Below are 20770 nucleotides of genomic sequence, written 5' to 3'. Positions count from 1 at the left end.
AAACACCCCAACAACCCACATTTGCCAGATTCCGGCCACCACCGGAAGTTGGCAAGAATTTGATATAATGGCGCACTACTGGCTGGATTTGGTCGGTAGTATGTCGATCTAGCCTTTTCGACTAGATCCACGGTGGATCTGGTCGAAAAATACCAGATCTATAGCCAGATCTTTCGCCGTAGCTAGTCGTCAACAACAGCCATATCTTTAACCGTCATTAACAACCAAATGCGGCTAGATCTGACCGTCAATGGCCAGATCTAGCCATAGATTCGGCATTTTCTGGCCAGATCCACCGTGGATCTGACCAAAAAAAGCCATATCAGCACACTATCGGCCAGATCTTGACAGTCGTGCGTCAATACGGTGACTCCGACCACCGTCCGGCGGTGGTGACCGACTATCGGTATTTAATGGGTGGATGGGGGTGTTTTTATTAATTTTTAATATTTTATTATAGGGGCGTTTAGTAAATAAAAAAACTTAAGGGATATTTTTGTTAATTTATAATCCTGCATGGTAATAACCACCTAATTTTACTTTTTTTAAAAATAACCACCCATGTATTCTCCAGCTTGTAAACCAACAAGAAGAAACTCTATTCTTTTATATTACTATTATAACGCTTACATGTTGCATCTCAACAAAAGATCCAAGTGAATTTTAGATGGTAATAGTTATTTAACATAAAAGGGTATAAGCATAAATCATTAGTGAAGTACATTGGACTCGAGATACTTCTAGTAGTGTTTGATAAAATCTGATTCTTGTGCTTGATAAAGAACAATAGGGCTCCTAACAACATGTCGAGGGCTTTTCCATACAAGTGAACCTGATAACAGTTGTGTAGAAGCTGGCATTGGGTTTGCCTTCACCACAACTGTGAAGCTCTGTTTCTCCATGCTGCGAGAGAAGGAGAGACTCATGGGCTTAACAGAGATTTCCACTCCTCTTGGAGATTTAATCGTGGCATTATAAATGGATACAGGAGCACCCACATTGGTGACAGTCCTCTGGAAAATCGCAGTGGTTGATCGTTTGTCACCATTCAATTTAACTTGCATTGTTGGATAGTTAAGAGCATCATAGCCAAATCCAGGAACTAATGAGGAACAATTTATGGATTTCGAACCAACTAAAACACCCAAAGATGATCCCGTATAGCCCTCGTGGCATAAAAACTGGATGTAACCCATTTGATCTATTTCATAAATTAAGCCAGGGCTCGCAGCTTTATGTGGGTTCACTTGGCCGGTACCATACGAAAATTCAGCGAAGCGGTCCATCCTCCGGCTCATAGGTGTTGCTTAGTAAAAAAATTACATGAAAACGTAAGTCATGATAAAATCAAGAATGTTTTAACTTTTAAAAGCCAAGGCAGAACATTTAGAATTCAATGAGAATTGAGAAAAAAAATATTAAAAAAATCTCACCCATATCCATATCAAAGATAATCAGGAAGAATTGAGAAGCTTATCTATTTCCTACCTGAGGTCAATATAGCCGATTTTATTGCTGCTGGGCTCCAACTCGGATGAAACGACTTAACGTAGGCTGCTACACCGGCAACATGAGGACAAGCCATGGAAGTCCCAGACATAATCGAGAATTTCGAAAATTGGGTGTCACCTTCCAATCCAGTTAGTGACTTCAAAGGCGTGTAAGATGCCAAGATGGAAACACCTGGTGCTGCAATATCAGGCTGTATAACCCACGTTAAAGAAAAGAAGCAACTCAAGTTATTTAGTCCCAAACACTAAAAAAATTAATGTGTAGATGACTCTGTAGAGCTACCTTCAGAATGCGTTTTGACCCAGGATTCGGACCACGGGACGAAAAAGAAGCTATAAACGGAGCAGGGATTTCTAATTCCTGGGATTTGTATATAACTGCTAAAGGTTTCCTGCAATGAACAAGAAAAGTTGAATGTTATTCATTCTGTCAAATTACCATACTCATGAAAACTTCACAATGCAGTTATTATTAAATTGATGTGTGTTAAAACATGAGTTAAGGCATTATTTAAAGTTATAGTACAACAGATAACTTCATCTATCACCTTGTGGAATTAATATAACTGGTGATGATCTTGCCGTCGCTGTAATTGACCATGGTCCCTGGTGCCATAAAAATCTGGGCGGTATCAAGATAGCGCTCACTTTCAACTATAGTGCCTACCCCTCCAATCCCTTTAACAACAGAATCAACACCCCATATCTCTAGCTGGCAGTAAACAAGCTTTCCCTTCACCTTTTTAGGGTCCAATGAATCAGAAATACAGAACCTGTTTTCATTGTTAACTGTTGTTAACGCCCTTTTTCTCTTTCAATAATTAGGCAGTACAACAATGGAAATTAAAGAAAAATTCTGCTCTATAACTCCTTGATGGACAAACTAGTACCTTGCACTCTCCTTTTCGCCGTTGTTTTTGGCAACATCAGCTCCATTAACTAGTGGGTATAATTTCTGCTTTGGTTCAAATGCGCTGAACCCAATTCCCTAAAAAGCATATAAAACAATAATACTGGTAAATTTACATCATGAAGCATAAATAAGGTCATCTGAAAACATTTTAATAATTCATCTATCTATCTCACTTTTGTGCAAATACACAAACTTACTGAGACATTCTTGCCATTGCCCAACTCAACTTTGCTCCTAAATTGCCTATTAATGCCACTAGCTGCAACGGTGACAAGCCACGGGGCATGATTATTAAGACTAGCCAAACTGGGCCCATCGTTACCAGCTGATGCCACAGTAATAATTCCCTACTTTAAGGCATGAAATGAGCCTATTGCTATTGAATCCGAGGAGTAATTTTCATTAGCACCGCCGATGGATATTGATATAACGTCCACTCCATCATGAATAGCAGCATTAAATCCGGCGAGTATGTCAACATCAGAACAACCGGAGCCGACCCAACATACTTTGTATGCAGCCACTCTAGCATTTGGCACTGCACCGCGTGCGGTTCCCTTGGCTAGACCATAAAGGCTTGCATTTGCAATATGATTGCCTACTGCAGTTGATGATGTGTGGGTTCCATGGCCTTCCACATCTACCGGCGATAAGATGTCGTTAGAATCACGTGTGCGGTCCAATTTGTAGTATCTTGCTCCGATAAGCTTGCTTTAATAAAACCCAAAAATATATTACGTTAAATCCTGCAACTTTGATGGGTGTCTATTGTTTAAATATGTAAATGAAATATATTATAAAAAATAATTATTATCTTGCAAAAAAGCAATCTTTTTCAAGTAATGTATAAAATATTGTCGTTGTTACTTCTATTTTGTTTCAAGAAACGCGGATTATTACCATAGAAGAAGACCTAAAAACGAGAGCTAACCTTTTTATAAATTGAATTGTACATTAATTATATCTAAATAGGAATATTTCATCCTACTAAATGGCTCCTCCTCCTACACAATTTCAGGAAAATGTGGCAGAAAAAAGAACTAGCCATGAATTTTTTTTTTATAAAATAATGAGGTCCATTACTTGTTGCATCCTGAGAAATTAGCATAGTGTTTACAACTTCCTTTCCATTTTGTTGGTGGAGGACCGAATCCAGTGTCATTGAAGCTTTCTGACTCCGGAGTGATCCCTGCCAAACCATCAGACAAATTATTTGACAAGAGCTTGATTATATTCGGTGGAAGTTATTATAATACAATAATAATAAAATAAAATAAAATTTAAAATTAAACCTGTATCCAAGAGACCAACAATTATGTTACTCTCTACTTTCAAATTCCTTTTTGCTGTTAGCGGAAGCCCAATGAAGTCCCATGATTTTGTTGTATGTAACTTGTGATACCGATTCTGGTATACAGAAAGTACTTGGTCCATCTCTAAACGTTACAATATCTAAGTAAATTTCAATCAGAAACTGCGAGTCATAAAACATTGACCAGTTTGTTTAGATAGAGAGTTTCACTTACCCATCAATTTTTCGACTTCATCTGTTGATAGCTTTGCTGCAAATGCGTTGAAACTCTTTGTATAGCTGTAGTGTATGGACTCTTTCGCTTCATTTTCAACAACATCGGAAGTGGACAGGGGCCGGAGGCTGCAGCACAAGTAAAGAACCGCATTGAAGATTACAGTCCATTTACCCAACCACTGTGTTATTAAAAACGAATAACTCAGTTTTGTTACTAGTTTTCTTCTTTTTATTCCTTTATTTTATGTGTTATGATGGAATGAGTGTACCTTAGTTTCACCGATGCGAGGATTTGGATATGTGATTGATCAATCATAGAATCATCATCCTCCAGGTGCAGTGAATCTTTGTTCACCATATCTCCCAAGTAGACAACATACAAATTCTGTACATTTAACATCATGTAAAATTACTGGACATGGATGATGAAGATATAAGAATATAAAGCGACGGAAGGGAGAGATAATAAGCAGAATATGCGCACCGATTGCTCTTCACCAGAAGCAGCAAGAAGACCTATTATCAACATATGAAATAGAAGAAGTTGATAAGAAAAGAAACACAGAAATCTCATCACCCTCTCCATGTTACCACCAATATTAAAGCTTGTTTATTAGCCTTAATGGTTTGAACAATTGAGGAGTACTGTCGTCCTTGTATTAATAGTGCGAGACTGTAGATAGACTGTTTATCAATCAAACTGTTGGGAATTGGGACATTTTCTATGTTGTTGTCCTCGCTTATATTAAAGCTGGGAAATTTAAACAAATTAACCTAGCTATAAGATAATTATCAAGTTGAGGAGTTGCTTGAAGACAAAGAGCTCATTACGTTGATCGAGACCCCCTTTACCTTACATTCCAATTCAAGCAATAGTACTCAACCTTTCAGCATCACAAAACACAGTTACTCTAAAGACTTTGCTTATATAGGAAATTTTACCATCATCTAATGGGAAAATAAGAAATAATTTGAACTGTAACTGATGCATAATTGGAATCTTAGACGATACATGCCATAACTTGCCTTCCATTGCACACTATATACATATATGTATACCTATAGACCCGTATTTCTAATAGATATTGTGCATTTTATGTTTCATTTACCGACATGGGTTCCATCTATATTTCACCTATTTTACTAGGAATTAAGCTTGACGTTTAGAAGTGTAAACCCTAAGGCAAGATTTTGAAAAAAAATTAAAAATGTACTATCAACCACCAGCTAATGTAAAGCATAGGTTAGATATTGTGATGATAAAAACTTGCACCATCCAAATTCTTAGGATTATTTATATAACTTTAAATCAAACATCAAATCACTACATACTTTATGATTTAAACATTTTAAAATTTTATACAAAGATCAGGCTAATTATTGTCGTTTTGCTTCTGAAAGGAACAGTTTTCACGCACGATAAGAGTTACTAGCATGCCTTGCTACTCGTTATTTGGTCTTCATATTGCTTATCAGATCTATGTGAATTTTAGATAGTAACAATTATTTTATATAGAAGTGTATAAGCATAAATAAATACATCGGTCCAAAGCATTGGACTTGATTATATATGTTTTAACATCTTTAGTAGTGTTTGATGAGAATCCTATTCTTGGTAAAATTGTGCTTCATAAAGAACAATAGGACTCCTAACAACATGTCGAGGGCTTTTCCATACAAGTAAACCTGATAGCATTTCAATAGATTCTGGAATTGGTTTTGGTGAAGCCTTCACCACAACTGTAAAGCTCCGTTTCTGCATGCTGCGAGAGAAGGAGAGACTCTTGGGCTTAACAGAGATGTTCACTCCTTTTGGAGCTAAAATCGTGGCATTATAGATGGATACAGGATCACCCACATTGGTGACTGTCCTCTGGAATATTGCAGTGGTTGGATAGTTAATATCCAATTGTACATGCATTGTTGGATAGTTAAGAGCATCATGGCCAAGTCCAGGAATCAATGAAGAACAATTTACGGATTTTGAACCAACTATAACAGCTAAAGATGATCCTGTATAGCCCTCATGGCATAAAAATTGGATGTAGCTCATTTGATCTGCATCGTATATTAAGCCAGGGCTCACAGCTTCTTGTGGATTTACTTGGCCGGCACCATACGAAAATTCAGCTAAGCGGTCCATCCTCCGGTTCATAGGTGTTGCTTGATAAAGATTACATAAAAGCATAAGCCATGATCAAATCGAAAATGTTCTAACATTTAAAACCCAAGGCAGAAAAAATAGAATTCGATTAGACATTAAATCATTAAAAAAAATAAAAAATCCATCCGATATCCACATTCAAGATAATAAAAAAGAATTGAGAAACGTATATATTTACTACCAGAGGTCAAGATAGCCGATTTTATTGCTGAAGGGCTCCAACTTGGATGAAACGACTTAACGTAGGCTGCTACACCGGCAACATGAGGACAAGCCATGGAAGTCCCAGATATAATCGAGAATTTTGAAAATTGGGTGTCACCTTCCAATCCAGTTAGGGACTTCAACGGCGTGTAAGATGCCAAGATGTCAACACCTGGTGCTGCAATGTCAGGCTGTATAACCCACGTTAAATAAAAGAAGGAACTCAAGTTATTTAGTCCCGAACAACAAGAGAAAAGTAATGTGTATAACCCACCTTCAGAATGCGTTTTGACCCAGGATTCGGACCACGGGACGAAAAAGAAGCTATAAACGGGGCAGGGATCTCTATTTCCTTGGATTTGTATATAACTGCTAAAGGTTCCCTGCATTGAACAAGAAACGTTTATTATTATTCATCCTGTCTAATTACCTACTCATGAAAATTTCACAGTGCAGTTCTTACTAAATTGATGTGTTTTCATTCAGAAAACAGAGTAAAAGATGAGTGAGGGCATTATTTAAAAGTTATGGTACAAATTTTTGTTAGCAACATAATAGNTTCCTTGGATTTGTATATAACTGCTAAAGGTTCCCTGCATTGAACAAGAAACGTTTATTATTATTCATCCTGTCTAATTACCTACTCATGAAAATTTCACAGTGCAGTTCTTACTAAATTGATGTGTTTTCATTCAGAAAACAGAGTAAAAGATGAGTGAGGGCATTATTTAAAAGTTATGGTACAAATTTTTGTTAGCAACATAATAGAGGGGTCATTTAAAAAGATAACTTCATCTATCACCTTGTGGAATTAATATAACTAGTGATGATATTGCCGTCGCTGCGGTTGACCATGGTTCCTGGTGCCATAAAAATCTGGGCGGTATCAAGATATCGGTCACTTTCAACTATTGTGCCTACCCCTCCAATCCCTTTAACAACAGAATCAGCACCCCGTATTAGTTGCTGGCAGAAAACAAGCTTTCCCTTCACCTTTGTAGGGTCCAATGAGTTAGCGAAACAGAACCTGTATTCATTGTTAACTGTTATTAATGCCTTCTTTTTCTCTTTTGATAATGGGCCAAAAGGAAATTAAAGAAAGATTCTGCTCTATAACTCCTTGAAGGACAAACTGGTACCTTGCGCTCGACTTTTCGGTGTCGTTTTTGGCAACATCAACTCCATTAACTAGTGGGTATAGTTTCTGCTTTGGTTCAAATGCGTCAACCCCAATTCCCTGAAAGACATGTACAATACCGGTATATTACAAGAAGTAGCATAAATAAGGTCATCTGAAAAACATTATAATAATTCATGTAGCTAGCTCACTTATGCGCAAATACACAAACTTACTGAGAGAGTCTTGCCATCGCCCAAATCAACTTTGCTCCTAAACTGCCTATTAATGCCACTAGCTGCAACGGTGACAAGCCACGGGGCATGATTATCTAGACTAGCCAAATCGGGGCCACCATTACCAGCTGATGCAACAGTAATAATTCCCTCCTTTAAGGCATGAAATGAGCCTATTGCAATTGAATCTGAGGAGTAATCTGCTTTGCCACCGCCAATTGATATTGATATAACGTCCACACCATCATGAATGGCGGCATTAAATCCAGCGAGTATGTCAACATCAGAGCAACCTAAGCTGACCCAACATACTTTGTAGGCCGCCACTCTAGCATTTGGCACTGCACCGCGTGCAGTTCCGTTGGCTAGACCATAGAGGCTTGCATTTGCAATATGATTGCCTACAGCAGTTGATGACGTGTGGGTTCCATGGCCCTGCACATCCACCGGCGATAAGATGTCGTTTCGATCGTCTCTGCGGTCCACTTTGTAGTATGTCGCTCCAATAAGCTTGCTTTAATAAACCAAATAGGGTGCCCAAAAAATAGAATTACTTTAAATTCTGCAACTTTGATGTGCATATTTGATATAGAGTAAGAGGCTATAAATATTCTATTTTTTTTCCTTTATATGTAATTATTTTCTACATATGCGAATTACTATATCTTGAAAAAAAAATACTTTTTATAAATTTAATTGTATATTAATTATTTCTAAAACAATGGGCCCATTACTTGTTGCATCCTGAGAAATTAGCATATTGTTTACAACTTCCTTTCCATTTTGTGGGTGGAGGACCGAACCCAGTATCCTTAAAGCTTTCTGACTCTGGAGTGATTCCTGCCAAACCATCATACAAGTGATTAAGAACTTGATCATCTTGTGTGGTAGTTGTTATAATATTTAATCAAAACAAAACAGAAAAAAAACAAAATTTTCTGAAACCTGAATCCAAGAGACCAACAATTATGTTACTCTCTACTTCCAAATTCCTTCCTGCTGTTTGCGGAAGCCCGATAAAGTCCCATGATTTTGTAGTATGTAACTTGTGATACCGATTCGGGTACACAGAAAGTACTCGGTCCATCTCTAAACGTTACAATATTATTTAGCTCAGTTGATTTCGATCCAAAACTGCAAGTCATAAAACATTGGCCGGCATGTTGAAACAAAGAATTTCAGTTACCCATCAATTTGTCGACTTCATCTTTTGATAGCTTTGCTGCAAATGCATTGAAACTCTTTGTATAGCTGTAGAGTATGGACTCCTTTGCTTCATTCTCAGCAATATCGTAAGTGGATATGGGCTCCAGGCTGCAGCGAAAAGTAATGAACGATAATGAAAACAAAACATTTAAGAGTTAAAAACCTTATTAATTTGTCTTATACAAATCATATCTTTTCTATTTAATTTAAAAAGCTTACTCACTATTGTTTTACAGTAAACAATACGAAGAAGAAGAAAAAAGCCTAGGGTCAATACTATTTAACATAAGCATATGTTTATGCTTGCATGTTTTCAGGAGGATGATGAAATGAATGTACCTTAGCTTCACGGATGCTAGGATTTGGATGTGTGATTGATCAATCATAAAATCATCATCCTCCAGGTGCAGTGAATCTTTGTTCACCAATTGATCTCCCAAGTAAACAACATACAAATTCTGTACATTTTAACATCACATAAAATCACGGGACATAAATGATGAAGAAAAATGGTACAAGCAATTAATTATAAAGCGTGGGAAGGAAGAGATGATAAGCAGAAATATGCACACCGATTGATCTTCACCAGAAGCAGCAAGAAGACCTGTTATCAACATATGAATTAGAAGAAGTTGATAAGAAGATAAACATAGAAATCTCATCACCCTCTCCATTTTAGTGCAATATTAAAGCTTTTTTTTTTAGCCTTAATTGTATTAATAGTGGAAGAGTATTAACAGTGTACTGTTAGTCGATCTAACTGTTGGGAGTATGGATATTTTCATTGTTTAAAAAATCTGGAATAAACAGATTAAACTTTACCTTACATTCCAATTCAAGCAACGTTTCTCAAGCTTTCAGCATCACAAAACACAATTACTCTAAAGACTTTGCTTATCTCGGAATTTTTTTCTTTTTTTGGTGACTGTGAGTGTCTGAGCCAGCTTGTGCACACTTTGACTAATTCTCCAGGGCCCTGAAGTTAATGACCGGATAAATCCTCTGGTGGCCTTATTGGTAATCGAGGGGAATCGAATTCAAGACCTCTTGAATAATACAGCCAAAAGTCCCTATTGCCCCATCTAGCCACCCAAGGGTGGTTCTTATCTAGGAAATTTTACTGTCATCTGATTAGAGGAAAATAAGAAATTTTTATTACCTATTTTACTAAGAATTGAGCTTAATGTTTAACATTGAAACCTTAACAAGGATAATGGAGAAGTATAAAACCCTATGGCCAGATTTTGAGAAAAATAAAAAATGTACCATCAACCACCCACTAATTTTACTATTAAGCGTAGGATAGAAATTGTGATGATATTTATCTTTAAATCAAACATCAAATACCTTTTCACATTTACTGCATACTTTATGATTTAAACATTATCTAGTTAATCATGGAATATGATTATTGATTAGTAGTTATTATTAGATTTAATATTGTATAAATATACACATATTGACTTGTAGTACTAAATCATTAATAATGCTACCTTTACACCATTTTTTTTTTTTACTTCATGATGTGGCATTCTACGTGTAATATGCCACCTCAGTTGCCACGTCACTTCCCTCCAAATTTTTAAAAAAAAAAAAATTCTGCAAAAAACGCAAAATTTCACCCAAAATTTCAAACATTAATCTCCCTAAATCAATTTCATATCTCCCAAAACAAAGAAACCCTAAAGATTTCTCCTAAAAAATCCTCTAAATTTTGAAAATCCAGCTCAATCTCCGATCACAGCCTATTCCCACAGTGTCTAAGGTCATCCAAAACCAGTTTGGGGTGTTGGTTGTGTGGCTGTTGTTCTTGGTCCCATGGAGTATGTGGGTTGTTTTATTTTAATCCATCCCCCATTTTAGGACCCAATAGGAGTATTTTGCTTGTATCATTTTTTGGTTAAATATATATACATACTTTTGGAATCTGACGATTGTGTAATATTTGCAACATTCATGTAAGAGGAAGGATATATTATATTGCCCAATGTGATATATTTTCTTTACTTATACTGATTTAGACTTCTGTTGTTGGTCGTGATGAAGTTGCTTGTTTGACCATTTAGGAAGCTTTGGTTTGTGAATTGGGAATAAATTTGAACATTTGTGGGGTTGGCACCTAGTGTACTTCAAGTCATAGTCTATTATCATTTTTTCTAATGAAAGTTTTTTCTATTGCAGACTTGTTAAATAAGCAAGCCCTCACAACCAGTGGCGGACCCAGGATTTTTGCCCAGGGGGGCCCCGTCGCTCCGCCACTGTTTGCCAATCAAGTAATGAAAACATAAGAAAATAATTCACAAAGAAACACAAGAAAATTTTTGCGTGGAAAAACCTCTTCAATGTGAAGAGATAAAAAAAAACCACGGTAATTTAACGACCCACTTAAATCCAATATAATCAAAAGAGTTTACAACAATCACAAATCCACCAAAAATATTCTACACAAATTTAGAGCTCAATTACAACTCTAACAAAAGTAAGACACACAAAGGTTTACAAAGAGATGGATTACAATCACTCCAAATCCAGATCCAGATGTTAACATTCTAACTCAACCGTCTATATTAAAGATCCACACATCCTCTGCGTATTAACCCAAAAATCAAGGTAGAATGGTATACCTAAAGATCTAAATAATATGAATATTGATTATTTAAAGATGAAAGCAAGTTAGAATAGTATACCTGAAGATCTTCAATTTAACACGATTTTCCGCTTCATTATGTTCTAAAAATGTTCAATGATATCTTCATTTTGAATTGTAGCAAAAACTTCCTTTTCAATGTAAACTACTAAGCAATTGTTCATCCACTTGTCTCCCATTCGATTATGCAAAGTATTCTTAACAAGATTCATTGCAGAGAACACCCTTTCAATTGTTGCAGTAGCCACAGGCAAAACCAGTGCTAATTTAATAAGCAAGAAAACTTTGTCGTAAGCAACGTCCTTCTTAAACTCAACCATTTTTTTTGCAAGATCGGCAATCCCATCAACATGTGTGAAATTGGCATTGGTGCTAACATCCTCATAATAGTTTTCAAGTTGAGTATTAAGCAACCAAATATCTTGTTGAGGAAAATCGGCAGGATAGAACTTTGCAAACTCAAGTAATCTGTCTTTATTAAATGCAGCAAAAGAGTTACTTGGATCAAGAGATGTCATACACTGAAGCAACCCCATATTTACTTCATCAAAATGATTATTGAGTTCTTATTGAATGTTATTTAAAACTGTGTACATCAATTCCACCTTAAAATGATGTTTATTCGTAATTGGCGCAATCCCTCGTTTTGTCCTCCCAAAATTATCTTCCATGTTCTCCGGGATTGGTATGTCATTATCTTTACACAGATCATAAGCTTCTTTCAACAATATGTCGAAGCAAGTGTCTTCATTTCTCAATTTATGCAACCGACGCTTCGAAATTTGTACAAACTGCATGGCATTAAGGAGATCTTGATCTTTTCTTTGTAATGCTTGTGACAGTTCATATGTGATTCCCAATACTTTCTTCATCAAGAATAACAAAAAGACGAATTCAAAATTCTCCATGATTCGTAATAAACTCCTTGCTTGACTTTTGTTTTGCCAATCATCTCCTTCAATCTCAATCACTCTGAGCACACCAACAACAGAAGAAAATAAGTTTATGACACTATGAATTGTCCCTATGTGTGAACCCCAACGTGTATCTCCTGGTCGTTTAATAGTACATTCTTGATTCAAACCGCGTCCCGTCTGAATATCACCATTAGAAATCAAAGATATCACATATTCATACTGATTGTCACGTAGAAGATCTCTGCGCTTGCAAGATGCTGCCACAGTGTTTGATAACATAGAAAGAGTTTGAAAAAATTCACCCAATGCTGAATGTTTACTTACAACTTTGACTAGCGCCAATTGGAGTTGATGAGAGAAACAATGAATGTAGAAAGCAAATTTATTTTCTCTCAATATTAAAGTCTTCAAACCATTGAACTCACCCCTCATATTGCTTGCTCCATCATAACCTTGGCCCCGTAAACTTGTCAAACTCAATCCATACTTCACAAAAAAGGCATCTATTGCAGTTTTCAAAGACTTTGCAGAAGTATTCTTAACATGCACAATCCCAATAAAAAGTTTGATAACACAACCCATTTTGTCCACATAGTGAAAAACAATAGTCATTTGTTCTTTCATTGCCACATCACGAGATTCATCAACTAGTAAAGAAAATGGTTGTTTATCTCTCACAATTTCTGCAATAATTTTCTTGGTCGTCAAATGAGCACAAACACTAGTTAGTTGCCTCTAGATTTTGGGGGCCATCATTTGATGGTTTTTCGAAGCATTTCCCAACACAACTTTCTTTATGTCGTCATTGTGATTGGATAGAAACTTCAATAATTCCATAAAGTTACCTTGATCTTTAGATTCAACCGACTCGTCATGACCACGAAATGCTAATCCCTGATGTAAAAGAAATATAATGCAATCAATTGATGCATTCAAGTGAATACGATAATCCGATTTGCCCTTTTTCAACACGCAATCAAGATTTACATCGATGTGTTGCCTTTGGTTCATCAAATCAACACACTTGGCATGACATTGGTTATGAGTACTAGAATGATCACCAACATGTTTTTTGACTTTTGCTTTATCTTTCCAATTATTATATCTCTTATTCACAAAAACTTCACCACCTGTTTGGTCACCATAATCGGGTTTGAAAAGATAACAATTCAAACAGAAGATTGCATCTTTTGCCACACTATATTCCATCTAACATATATGTTCTTTGTACCACTCTGATGTAAACCTATGCTTTTTTACTCCAAAAAGAGTGAAATGAAAGTTATGATCTTTAGGTTGGCAAGGACCTTTCAACAAGTATGCTCTTCGAACTTCCTCTTTTTGTTTGTTAGTACAACAAAGCTCGTGAATTGGTATCCTCAATCCTGGGTCAGTTTCAAGCTCATATAAATTGAACCCCTATTGAACGTTGAGTTTCTTTTTCTTGGTGTTGTTGTTGCTGTTGTGGGGTTTCTTCTTCTAATGAGGTTTGATTAACCTCAATATTAGTAGAGTCTCCATCAACATTTTCTGTTGGACTTTTCTTCAGTCTCTTGAAATAATTGGATATCATAATCTTATTTGTCAATGCTTTGGATTTCAAATCCAATAAACATATAATGAATTAGTACTAAAGTGGGATCCTAAAAATAAGAGACAGAGATTCCTACAAAATAAAAAAAAATAAAAAAAAACTAATTAATTTAGCAACTTAATTTTCTCTTGAATAAGATACATGAACAAACCATGATACATTTAAATTCANAAGCGAATACGATAATCCAATTTGCCCTTTTTCATCACGCAACCAAGATTTACATCGATGTGTTGCCTTTGGTTCATCAAATCAACACACTTGGCATGACATTGGTTATGAGTACTAGAATGATCACCAACATGTTTTTTCACTTTTGCTTTATTTTTCTAGTTATTATATCCCTTATTCACAAAAACTTCACCACCTGCTTGGTCACCATAATCAGGTTTGAAAAGATAACAATTCAAACAGAAGATTGCATCTTTTGCCACACTATATTCCATCCAACATATACCTTCTTTGTACCACTCTGATGTAAACCTACGCTTTTTTTCTCCAAAAAGAGTGAAAGGAAAGTTATGATCTTTAGGTTGGCAAGGACCTTTCAACAAGTATGCTTTTCGAACTTCCTCTTTTTGTTTGTTAGTACAACAAAGCTCGTGAATTGGTATCCTTAATCCTGGGTCAGTTTCAAGCTCATATAAATTGAACCCCGATTGAACGTTGAGCTTCTTTTTTCTTGGTGTTGTTGTTGCTGTTATGGGGTTTCTTCTTCTAATGGGGTTTGATTAACCTCAATATTAGTAGAGTCTCCATCAACATTTTTTGCTGGACTTTTCTTCAGTCTCTTGAAATAATTGGATATCATAATCTTATTTGTTAATGCTTTGGATTTCAACTCCAATAAACATATAATGAATTAGTACTAAAGTGGGATCCTAAAAATAAGAGACAGAGATTCCTATTAAAAAATAAAAATAAAAAAAATAAAAGCCTAATTAATTTAGCAACTTAATTTTCTCTTGAATAAGATACATGAACAAACCATGATACATTTAAATTCATGATACATGATACATAAGACATATTTAAATTTAACACACCTATTTAACACACATTACACACCATATATAATACATTTAAATATTTAATTACATAAGATGGAAGCCATTCGTTTATATAGAGCAGGTGCACATTGTGTGGTTTAGAAAGGAAGTTTTAAAAGTGATAATGGCAATCTTCTTTCTCACATACAAACAAGAGCCAGGAAAACAAAGTCAAAGATAATAGAAAAAAATTCTTTAACTTATTATTTGTCTCACTAAAACTAGGTCCGCCACTGCTAAAACTTTTCACCCAAGCACCAAACCCAATACTCTAAAAGGCATTAATAAGATTCTTCAAAAGCAGTAGTATGTCATTAAATAAAGAAATACTAACCTTCAAGGGCTTCAGGAGATGTGAATGAGACAAGTTGAGAAGGGGGATTTTCTTAAATTTAGGGTTGAGCTTCAGCCGCATGTAAAAAGGGACTTGGGAACTGGGGAAGAACTTTAATAAGGAAAAGATAAAACCTAACTTTTTCAATTTTTTAACCTTTTATTATTATTTTTTTAATCTTCCAAAAAAAACTTTACAATTTTTTTGAAAAGTTGAGGGCAGGCTTGGGTCCGCCAGTGCTCACAACCAATCCTAGCTGGTTTACACATGGAAGAGTGCAGCCAGAAAAAAGTAGATAACTATACCCTAGAAATCAATGTCGTTGAGGTATTCTTGTAATTGCTATCTATTTGTTTTAAGCATTAATATGATCTTAATTTCTTTAATGGTATTATTTGTACCTTTTTTTTTGGGAATGTTACATACTAATTTTTTGCTATTATAATTTGTGTAATGTAGGGTAATGATGCACAATAATAGGGGATAAAAGTAGTACGGAAGATGAAGGCAAGCCTGAGCTTCGAATGCTTTTTGAATCATTTGATAAATTTGTCTAATACTACGGGAGCTATGGAAATAAAATGGGGTTTGAAGTTACAATAAGATCTTCAAGGAAAGGAGATGATAGGGAGTTGATTTATGCAAACGTTGCATGTTGTTGTGGTGGAAAGCGGGATAGTAACTCCAAAAATATCTTTAAATTGCATCCGTTGATAAAAAGTGGTTGTAAGGCTTGTAGTATTGCATCTCGACATTCAGATGGTAAATGGGAAGTAGTGTCAATCATCTTTAAGCATAACCATGAACTCATAAGTCCTACCAAAACATGATTTTTCAAGAGCAATAGATTTATACAATCGTATGTAAAAAGAAAGATTGAAGTGAATGATAGAGCGGGGATTAGACTGAGTAAGAATTTCGACTCCTTGGTAGTTGAAGCCGGGGGTACTGAGAATTTAAGTTTCTTACAAAAGGATTGTAGAAACTACATTGAAAAAGTTAGGAAGATTTGACTTGGTGATGGTGATGCTTTTGCGTTACAAAAATATTTTTTGAAAATGCAAAAAGATAATCTCAATTTCTTTTACATTATGGATTTAGATAATGATGGTCGATTGCAAAATATTCTATGGGTGGATGCAAGAAGTAGGGCCGCATTTAGGGAATTCAACGACATTGTGACATTCGACATGACGTATTAAAACAAGAAATATGATATGCTGTTTGTTGCGTTTGTCAGTGTTAACCATCACGGCTAGTCCACATTATTAGGTTATGGGTTAATCTCCCACGAGGACACAAAAACTTTTGTTTGGCTTTTTGAATCGTGGCTTGCATGTATGGGAAATTCTTCTCCTAAGGCAATAATCACAGATCAGGATAGGGCTATGCAAAATGTAGTCGAGATTGTGTTTTCGGAGACAAAACATAGATGGTGTTTGTGGCATATTTGCCGAAAAAGTTAAGAGGTTATAAGGAATATGAACATATAAAGTTTACTTTGCAAAATATAGTGTATGATTCGCTAACATATGAGGAATTTGAAGAAGGGTGGAATTAGTTCATTGAAAAATACAACCTGCATGACAATGATTGGTTATTTGGGTTGTATAATGAAAGATATCATTGGGTGCCGACATTTGTGAAAGATACTTTCTGGGTAGGAATGTCTACTACGCAACGTAGTGAAAGTATGCTTGCCTTTTTCAATGGGTACGTAAATTTGAAAATGACATTAAAACAATTTGTAGAACAATATGAGAATGCATTGCATGATAAAGTCGAAAAAAAAAATGAAGTTGATTTCAAATCAATCATGGATCCCTTTTATAAGCATTTATCCTATGAAGAAATAATTTCAAGACGTATACACTACTGCAAAATTCTAAGAGTTTCAAAAAGAGCTTATAGGTAAGCTCCACTGTGAGATGTATTCTTTGAAGGATATGGAGTCCAAAATTGAATATGTTGTGAAGGAAGATGTAATGGTTGGAGAGACGTACCATTGGGTTCTGTTTGTGGTTTGGTCTGAGAAATGTTGTTCTGAGGTTCGTTGCAATTGTCGATTGTTTGAGTTTAGAGGGATTTTACGTTGACATGCAATTGCAGTGTTGATACATAACAAAATTTCTCTTATCCTAGAACAGTACATTTTAAGGCGTTGGAGGAAAAATGTATTCAGATGCCACACAAAAGTTAGGGTAAGTTATAATAGTTGGAGCACTAGTGCTGAAGGTGAACAATTTGACAAATAGTCTAATTCATTCAATGAGGTGGCAGACTTGACATCAACCAGTGTTGATGATTGTAATATGGTGATGCAAATGATTAGTGATATGAAGAAGAAATTATTATTGAATAACAATGTTGGGGGGATTGATAGAAGTGTTTACGTTGCATCTAAAAGCAAAATTAACTCTAATAGTGTTGATTGCACTTCTATACAAGTTAGCAATAAAATCATGACTCCACAGGCAGTTCGTTCTAAAGGTCGACCTCCATTCAAAAGAAAGCAATCAAAGGTTGAGCAAATTGTTCATAAATGGAAGAAATTGCTTAACCAAGTGAGTGTAACTTCTGCATCATTAATGTCTACAACTCTTTTACTAAATGTTATGAAGATGTTACATTTATATTTAATTACAGGGTGGGAGTTCACAAGAATCAAATGAAGCTAATGTAAATGATATTAACGTCCACAGTCTTGATGCAGGAATCCACGTTTTAAGTTAGGTAAGAATCCTTTATTTTATACGATGTTTTTGTTGTAACTAGAACCTTGTTTTACGGTAAAAAATTAATGTTATTGTGTTTCACTAGCTAGGGTTATAATGAAATGTCAGTAAGTTTGAAGTCATCACTTGGAGATGCATAGTAGCTGATCGTTAGTAACAATGTGGAAAAATGCTTGCAAGCAATCAGAATTTTTTACTTGTATATAGGAACAATATATTATAGGAGTAAAAAAATCCATTTTGATATCCAGGAGGTCATTTTTTATGGCTGCTTCATGTGTATATTTCTGCAGACTGTTTTTTTGCTTTGTTGCAAGGCCTGCCCTTTTTGTGTTGCTGGTCTGCTTTTTTAGGCCTCTACGAGATTAGCTCCCTGGTACATAGGATTGTAAATCCTTGTCTCTTTGTTGCTCGAGGAGTGTGTTTGGGAGGGTCTTAGGGGTTAGTACGGTTGGGGAGGTCACTAGGGCTTAGGGTGTGTGTAATATAGGAGGGGTTCTGTTGTCCCTAGCCATTTGTTGGTGGCTTTTCTAGTTGTTTCGGCAAGTTAAGTTTGGGTTGTGGGTGATTGGGGCTAGGCACTTTGGGTGGTTCCATGGTTTTGTTGTGAGGTGGTGTTTCTTTTTGGTTGTGGATGATTTGCTGGTCTTGGGTTTGGTTGTGCGGATGTAGTGTTATGCAGGTTGTTGTTACTAGTTTGCTATGGTGTTGGGGAGAGGGATGGCTATAAGGGCCCAGTTTTTTTTGGGTGGTGTCTTCGCCACAAGGGTTGTTGCCTATTTTGGTCCTTTTCTGGATTGCTGGTCTGGTGGTTGGGGCAGGTGGTTTTTCAGGTTATGGGTGACTGGGACGGGGTTGTTGGGTTTTGTTGTGGTGTACAGGGTGTTAATCATGGCCTTTTTGCTGGCCTGGAATAGCTATTGTTTTTAGGAGTTTTTTCTGGTTTCTTTTTTCTATTCCTACTGCTCTTATTTTGGTTGTGGAGAGCTACTATTTTGCCATCTTTGACTAATTTTTGTTGTGCTCATAGGGTGTGGTGGGGAGTGTATAAGGTGTAAATTCTAGCTTCTTTGGGTTTGTCTTTGTTTCGGAGTCGTCTCTCTTTTGTTTAGGGTCGTACGAGTCCGGGTTTGTCTCGCTTTGATGTATAAAGTTAGTTTCTTGTTGTTACTTAAGTTTATTGCTGCTGTTGAAGTCTCACTGATTCTGGGGTTTCGCTGCTACTCATGGGGTGCTTTTATTGCTACGGTTGGGGCTGCTGCTACTACTGGGGCATTTGTTTGCTACTACTGAGGTTTGTGCTGCTATTCTTGGGTTGATCTGTTGTTGCTAGCGTTCCTTTTGCTGTTGTTGGGGCTACTGCTGTTGAGGCTTTGTTTTGTGTTGTTGGGGGCCTTTTTCTGCCATTGTTGGGGCTGCCGTTGCTGCTCCTGGGTTGTTTGCTAGTGTTGCTAGTGCTACTGGGGCTTTTTGTTACTGCTGCTGCTAGGGCCTTTTAGCTACTGTTGGAAAAAAAAATTGTTGGTGTTGGAGCATGTTAAGGGCTATTGTGCTTAGGTGCCCTTGGCTGGTTTTTGTTTTGCTCTTGGGGCTTGATTGGGTGTTTATAGGGTTGTGCATCCTGGTTTTGCCTTGTCTCCGATTGTTTGTTTCGCCCTCTCTTGTGAGTAGGGCGTGCAACTTTGTTTTTTTCTTTCTCTTGTAGGATATTCAATATTCTTTATATAAAATTACAAGTTACCCAAAAAAAAATACTATATACTAATTCTTTATATAAAATTACAGTAATAGAAAATCACCATAATCTTTAAATCAAAACATACTGACAACATAGACAATCACAAACAAAATAAATGTCTGCAAATATAACCAAACAAGCACAAAATGAAGCTTGTTTAATAATCAATCAACCGTCTCTTTTTTCATGTAATTGTTTTTATGTGAATAAATATTATTTCCATGTATTTGCACATGATCAGTGATACAATTCACACTTCTTTTTTCTATTTGTTCTTTTTGGTGCTAGAGAGAAGAACTAATTGCAAGCAAGAATATACAATTAATTAACTGCAAACAATAAGATTAGGTTTTTTTTTTTTTTTTATGGAAACCAAGGAGCTGGACATGTTAATCATACAAGTAGGAATGGAGCTTAATTTGCACAAGATCCTTTGTCACTTCCTAGTGGCCCAATTACAAGACTTAGAACCAAACGTTTCAAGGAAGCATTAAATGGGCTAATCCAAGAGAATTGCGCTAATTCTAAAAAGACCAAGATGGGCTCAAATAATAATCAAGGCCTAGACAATGTCATCAAAGCAATTGAAGAGGCTAATTAGCATGCAAATTCGTAACTAGCATGGTTTGACCATTAAAGGGTGTGAATTTGTTAAGTTTCAAGGATATTAAATAGGAGAATGACTTGGTCCTGGCAGGGCATGTTAAAATACATTGAATCTAGTTTTTTAGCTATTTTTGGCTGTCTTTAGAAGTCCAAGAGTCCAAAAAACGTGGGGACTTGTTTAGGTTAATTTTTGTGTTGTTTTTAAAGCTGCAATTATGACTTTGCCTATTCTTGGAAGGTTATTCCAAGTATATAGATAAATATTACGAAT

General features: G+C 36.0%; 4 protein-coding genes across 4 annotated transcripts; all 4 read right to left on the bottom strand.

The window, feature by feature from the left end:
• Positions 1-621: 621 nt before the first annotated feature.
• On the bottom strand, positions 622-4555 carry LOC116144044 (subtilisin-like protease SBT4.14). The gene is made up of 11 exons (XM_031429501.1): positions 4437-4555; positions 4222-4337; positions 3951-4078; positions 3717-3860; positions 3508-3613; positions 2622-3135; positions 2402-2499; positions 2060-2284; positions 1795-1903; positions 1489-1702; positions 622-1306 (listed from the first exon to the last, which is right to left on the bottom strand). Exons 1-6 carry the CDS (start codon positions 4536-4538, stop codon positions 2772-2774), a joined length of 960 nt encoding a protein of 319 aa, XP_031285361.1. The 5' UTR covers positions 4539-4555; the 3' UTR covers positions 622-1306; positions 1489-1702; positions 1795-1903; positions 2060-2284; positions 2402-2499; positions 2622-2771.
• On the bottom strand, positions 741-2740 carry LOC116144075 (subtilisin-like protease SBT4.14). The gene is made up of 6 exons (XM_031429530.1): positions 2636-2740; positions 2402-2499; positions 2060-2284; positions 1795-1903; positions 1489-1702; positions 741-1306 (listed from the first exon to the last, which is right to left on the bottom strand). Exons 1-6 carry the CDS (start codon positions 2738-2740, stop codon positions 741-743), a joined length of 1317 nt encoding a protein of 438 aa, XP_031285390.1.
• Positions 4556-5550: 995 nt separating the features above from the next.
• LOC116144074 (subtilisin-like protease SBT4.14) lies at positions 5551-9553 on the bottom strand. Its single transcript, XM_031429529.1, has 11 exons — positions 9452-9553; positions 9219-9337; positions 8860-8957; positions 8619-8762; positions 8408-8513; positions 7674-8187; positions 7460-7557; positions 7123-7347; positions 6595-6703; positions 6298-6511; positions 5551-6115 (listed from the first exon to the last, which is right to left on the bottom strand). The coding sequence occupies exons 1-11, from the start codon at positions 9551-9553 to the stop codon at positions 5559-5561; spliced, it is 2286 nt and encodes a 761-aa protein (XP_031285389.1). The 3' UTR covers positions 5551-5558.
• A 2539-nt stretch (positions 9554-12092) lies between these two features.
• Positions 12093-13652, bottom strand: LOC116144073 (zinc finger MYM-type protein 1-like). Its single transcript, XM_031429528.1, has 2 exons — positions 13289-13652; positions 12093-13126 (listed from the first exon to the last, which is right to left on the bottom strand). Exons 1-2 carry the CDS (start codon positions 13650-13652, stop codon positions 12093-12095), a joined length of 1398 nt encoding a protein of 465 aa, XP_031285388.1.
• Positions 13653-20770: the final 7118 nt, after the last annotated feature.

The sequence above is a fragment of the Pistacia vera genome, unplaced genomic scaffold (assembly GCF_008641045.1).
Source record: "Pistacia vera cultivar Batoury unplaced genomic scaffold, PisVer_v2 Contig437, whole genome shotgun sequence".
Lineage (NCBI taxonomy): Eukaryota > Viridiplantae > Streptophyta > Magnoliopsida > Sapindales > Anacardiaceae > Pistacia > Pistacia vera.
Note: the sequence above shows the minus strand (reverse complement) of the source record. Positions and strands in the feature narration are given on the sequence as shown.